Source organism: Heptranchias perlo, unplaced genomic scaffold, assembly GCF_035084215.1.
Source record: "Heptranchias perlo isolate sHepPer1 unplaced genomic scaffold, sHepPer1.hap1 HAP1_SCAFFOLD_43, whole genome shotgun sequence".
NCBI classification, from domain to species: domain Eukaryota; kingdom Metazoa; phylum Chordata; class Chondrichthyes; order Hexanchiformes; family Hexanchidae; genus Heptranchias; species Heptranchias perlo.
Genome location: NW_027139442.1, coordinates 3,594,228 through 3,599,771, shown reverse-complemented (window position 1 = coordinate 3,599,771; position 5,544 = coordinate 3,594,228). Strand labels below are relative to the sequence as shown.

The following is a 5,544-nucleotide window of genomic DNA, read 5'->3' as shown; positions in this document are numbered from 1 at the left end:
GTTGCCCCATTATATTTCCCTCTACATTGCGCAAAATTTCTGTCTGATTTCTTATGACACGATTTATATTAATTCAAATATACCGAACTGCAACACAAATAAAAACTGAGCGCAAATCTGGAAGTTTCAACGGCGACCGTCAAAAGTGAAAGGGATAAAATATAGAAAAAATTAAAACCGAAAATGCTGGAAAGACTCAGCAGGTCCGGCAGCATCTGTGGAGAAGGGAAGCTCGGGTTAACGATTCAGGTCAATGATCCTTCGATAGATCAGAAAGGTTAATCCGACATAATTTAAATAAGGAACGGGAATCAACAGAGGGAAAAACTTCAGACAATCAATTAATTTCACAGATCCGTGCAATTGTGTCCTTTATCCACCGTACAGATCAGGGCAAATAATAATACAAAGGAACAGTTAAATTCAACGTTATGGTGGAAGAAATGACTTTTAAAAGTATTTTTTATATAAATTGGACCCGTTTGGAAACATTATCGCTCTGAACATCATCAAATTCGGTTCCAGTCTTGGTGTTTCTGAATTCAGCGTGCTGGGATTCAAACCTGTTGGAATTAATTGCTGGGAAGGCAGCTATACTCACCATTATAGCACCTTATTTCACTTGGATGGAGAAATAGAGAGTTTCTGTGGAATTTCGGACTGAATTGTTCCCTTTGGGTTTCTGGCAGTTTAATCACAGACAATAAATCGTTCCAAAAAATCATCCCCTGAACAGACACAACAAGCTGGTGGAATTTCTCATTCATAGATATTAAATAAGGGGATGGCAAAAGCGAATAGGAAGAGGTTAGGAAGAAGTCACAAAAACAATTAGGGAAGCAAACAGGAACCACGAAATCAAATTATCAAGGAATATAAAAAGTAATAGTAAATTATTCCACAGACACAAAAATAACAAAAGGAAAATCAGAATATCTTGAGTGCCACTCAGGGATTCACAAGATAAACTCACAGGTAACGTCAGCGAAATGGCAGAAATATTGAATTATTACTTTGCCTCAGTATTTACACGGGAGATTAACAGGGTGAACATGATATTAAAGGAAGAGTTCAATAGAGATATCAAGACATTTATGTTAAAATGGTGGTAGAACTCCTAGTCCAGATGGATTGCATCCGCACATAGTAAGTGAAGCAAGGGAAGAGATAGCAGAGGCATCGTTACATATATCGGAAAAATCATTACATAAAGGAATAGTGCCAGAGGACTGGATTACAGTTAATGTGATTCTTCTATTTTGAAACAGGAGATAGAACAAATCCAGTTCACCAAACATCGGTGGTAGGAATGATCATGGAATCATTTAATCACTGATGAAACAGAAAAAATCCAGAGACCGAAAATATAATAAAGAATAGTTATCACGGATTTCAGAAAGGGATGGTTTAATAGTTTGGCAGAAGGTTTGACAGTTTAAATCACAGTTCAACATAACTTATCTGCTTTTAAATTCTATTCCTCTAGAATGTGCTGTGTTTGCTTTTTTATGGTCTGAACAACCTGTGTTGCTACTTTAAATGATTTGTCAAACTGTACCCCTAAATCCCTTTGCTCTTCGACCTCATTTAGACTCGTATTTTCCAATCAGTATGTGGCCTCGTTATTCCCCCAGCAAAATGCACCACCTCACACCTTTCTATATGGAAATTCAATGGCCATTGACACGGACTTTCAGCAAGCTTATTAAACTCTTTTTTTATATTTTTTGCATTTTTCCTCAGTGTAGGCTATACCCCCTAAATTAATTACAAACATTTAATACAGCATTACAACCAATGCTTTGTATAATACAATGTTCTCCATTCCCAGTTTTTCTAAATCCCACTCGTGCAATATAATGTGAAGAATGAGTTTATCTTCTGTCCCTCTCTCATCTGCAAACTTCAATGACCCGGGGTTTGGGGACATCTACTGGCCGGAAGCAGAACTGCAACAGTTCGGAACAAATTGCTCAAACCGGACAATGTGCAGTGTGAGCGTGTTTGTGATTGGTGGCAGGTATTAAATCTGATTGGTTTCTTCAGATATCCAATCAGATCGATAAAGGAAAAATGTTGTGACATCAGTCCCAATCACAATCATTATATTTCCCATCCCTCATTAGCATAGGGCTGTGGGGCTGCCTATTTAATCCGAGCTCGGAGCGGATTTCGGTCATTTCTGAGTTTGAAATTGAGTTTGAAAATGCCTGAGGACAAGAAAGCAGCTCCCAAGAAGGGCGCCAAGAAAACCTTGAGTAAAGCACCAGCCAAGGGCGGCAAGAAGCGGAGAAAGGCGAGGAAGGAGAGTTACTCCATCTACGTCTACAAAGTGATGAAGCAGGTTCACCCCGACACCGGCATCTCCTCCAAGGCCATGAGCATCATGAACTCCTTTGTGAACGATATTTTCGAGCGCATCGCGGGTGAGGCTTCCCGCCTGGCCCATTATAATAAACGCCGCACCATCAGCTCTCGGGAGATCCAGACCGCCGTTCGCCTGCTGCTGCCCGGGGAACTGGCCAAGCACGCCGTGTCGGAAGGGACAAAGGCGGTGACCAAATACACCAGCTCCAAGTAAAACTCCACAATGTACTGAAAAAAATGAACACAAAGGCTCTTTTAAGAGCCACCCACAGTCTCTCTGAAGACGCTGTACCGACACCTCTGGATGGAATCATTTTACGGTAGATAGTTTGACACTAACTGTCTCTCTATAACTTGTCCTTTTGTGATTTCTCTTGATATCGGACAGATTCTCATAATCACTGCCGGGTATAATCTGTGTGTCGATGTTCAATTTACAGCCAATAAACAAAAACGTGTCCCTGAACCTCTCATTTCAGTTCATTTTCCGCCCCTTCCCCCGCGTCTGACACTTCAGCGCTGTTTCAAGGCGGTGGATTCGAGTTCGGTCATTTCTTTCTCCTTCTCACGTTTGTTTGTTAATTATTCGGGACAAAACGAGGCTTTATTCCCGCCCGATTGAAAGGGAACGGAGAATGAAGCGGTTTGTAACAGATTCTGGAAGTTGTGACGACAAATGTGGAATAACAGAGTAAAAGATGAGATGTTTAAATATTTGTTTTTACGCGACATTATTTACTAAATCCGCTTCTTGTGTTACAAATATATTGGCGGGCTTTTCAAATTTCAAAAAAACGGTTCTGGTCGGTATTTTCCGCCCTTTTCTCATTGCCGGCTATTGAGTGGTGAATGAAACAACCCTCTGATTGGTTTAACGAACAGCTCAATGAGGTTGAGAACACATGGACCAATCACAAGTGCCCCCACTGCAGTCCTCCAGAAGGGAAAAGAAGGGCGAGTGCAGGAGGATTTCTTCATTCTTTCTGAAAGTGTTTGTGAGATTGTGGAAATGTCTGGAAGAGGAAAAACCGGCGGGAAAGCTCGGGCCAAGGCCAAGTCTCGCTCATCCCGGGCCGGACTGCAGTTCCCTGTGGGCCGTGTTCACAGGCACCTGCGGAAGGGGAACTATGCTGAACGTGTGGGTGCCGGAGCCCCGGTCTATCTGGCTGCTGTGCTCGAGTATCTGACGGCTGAAATCCTCGAGCTGGCCGGCAACGCCGCCCGCGACAACAAGAAGACCCGCATCATCCCCAGACACCTGCAGCTGGCGATCCGCAACGACGAGGAACTCAACAAGCTGCTGGGAGGGGTGACCATCGCCCAGGGCGGGGTGCTGCCTAATATCCAGGCCGTGCTGCTGCCGAAGAAAACCAGCAATGTGAGCGCCAAGAGCAAGTGAAGCGGACACGATTTGATCTGATAACCCAAAGGCTCTTTTCAGAGCCACCCACTGTATCGGTGAAAGGGCTGGTTACTGTCGAAGCGAGTCATGAATCAATTTAATAGGGACTTGATTCCGATCCGAGAAACTAACAATAACTTGTTCAATGCATATGATCCAGATCGGTTTGTTGCAGTACTCGCTTCCGGACAGCAGATGTCGCCAATCTCCCATAGATTGATCATTGCAGATTGTATGGTGAATGAGACAAAAAATAACAAAATCGTCAGAATTGTCAATTGGGCGGGTGGAATACAGAAATACCAGGGAGGCATATGATTATTTTCTGTCTCATTCTCGGACAACACTGGCTCAGTCTGAGTTATTTTGCCCAGATTTGAACAGATGCTGACTGATATGCTGATTATTGTGTCAGCGATTGCTGAATTAAGAATGTGAGTGAAATTTCTTTTTGGATGTGAGTGAGGGAATTATTCTGTCCCTGTCCGTCCCACATCTGCTCCCTCCCTTTTATGCATTTCCCATTCAAGCAAGTTTCTCAAGGCCATGCGATTTCAACCCAGGCGATCACAGCTCTTTCCATCGCCGATTTGGTGGCTCTGAAAAGAGCCTTTGTTGAACTTGGTGCTGAAGCCGGGTCGGGTTTAGGCGCGCTCGCCGCGGATGCGGCGGGCCAGCTGGATGTCTTTGGGCATGATGGTGACTCGCTTGGCGTGGATGGCGCACAGGTTGGTGTCCTCAAACAGCCCCACCAGGTAAGCCTCGCTGGCCTCCTGCAGGGCCATGACGGCCGAGCTCTGGAAGCGCAGGTCTGTCTTGAAGTCCTGAGCGATCTCTCGCACCAGGCGCTGGAAGGGCAGTTTGCGGATCAGCAGCTCGGTGGATTTCTGGTAGCGGCGGATCTCCCTCAGAGCCACAGTGCCGGGTCTGTGGCGATGAGGCTTCTTCACTCCGCCCGTGGCTGGAGCGCTCTTCCTGGCCGCTTTGGTAGCCAACTGTTTGCGAGGGGCCGCCTTTTAAAGGGTCTAATTTGATCCGCCCCTGGCATGTGATTGGCTGAAGTCCCACACCCTGTCAGGGAGGGACCGCCCCGGGACTGTGATTGGTAGATTTGAACCGAGCTCTGTCAGACCGAAACGGCGGGAGGTATTGTGCCCAATTGGCTGAGCTGAAACTAAACATGAATTTCAAAATGCCCGCCAATTTCAGGTCATCAAATAACAGTTTCAAGAAAATCTCATTTCCCTCAAGCAATTTAAGAATCCCTCTCTGTATAATCTCCATTATTTCCAACTCCTCAGCTCACATCTCAAGCTGTTTCACATTCCGGTTCATTCTCTGATCTGTCTGTAAACGGGCGGGAATTAAGCCCCGGTCATTGTTTTCCTGAACGGGACAAAGTCCAGCATCAATTTCAAAAATCCCGCCAGTTCCAGCCCGGTGAACCGCTCCTCAAACAGAAACTTCACATCGACCTGATAATTGAATGAAACACCGAGCAGAGAGGACACAGCGGGAGAGGTTGTGAGGCGGGATTTTACTCTGAACGGAGAATGTAATGTCTGCGGAAAGACTCTGTATCACCACCTGTTCATTTATACCGTGAAACCGGGAATTCCGCTTTCTCTCGGGATGGCTGATCTCCCTTGACTGAATGTTGGGGAATCTCCCCATCGTAATTAAATATCGGAAACTGCTTCCCCACTCCTAAATCTTTCCTCTCCCCGTTCCCAGGTCAGTGCTCTCTCTGTGAGGCGGTGGGTGGCTCTTAGAAG

General features: G+C 45.3%; 1 protein-coding gene across 1 annotated transcript; it reads left to right on the top strand.

Annotated features, from left to right (window-relative positions):
• The first annotated feature begins 3,376 nt into the window (after positions 1 to 3,376).
• Positions 3,377 to 3,766, top strand: LOC137312454 (histone H2A-like). Its single transcript, XM_067979007.1, has one exon. It carries the CDS (start codon positions 3,377 to 3,379, stop codon positions 3,764 to 3,766), a length of 390 nt encoding a protein of 129 aa, XP_067835108.1.
• Positions 3,767 to 5,544: the final 1,778 nt, after the last annotated feature.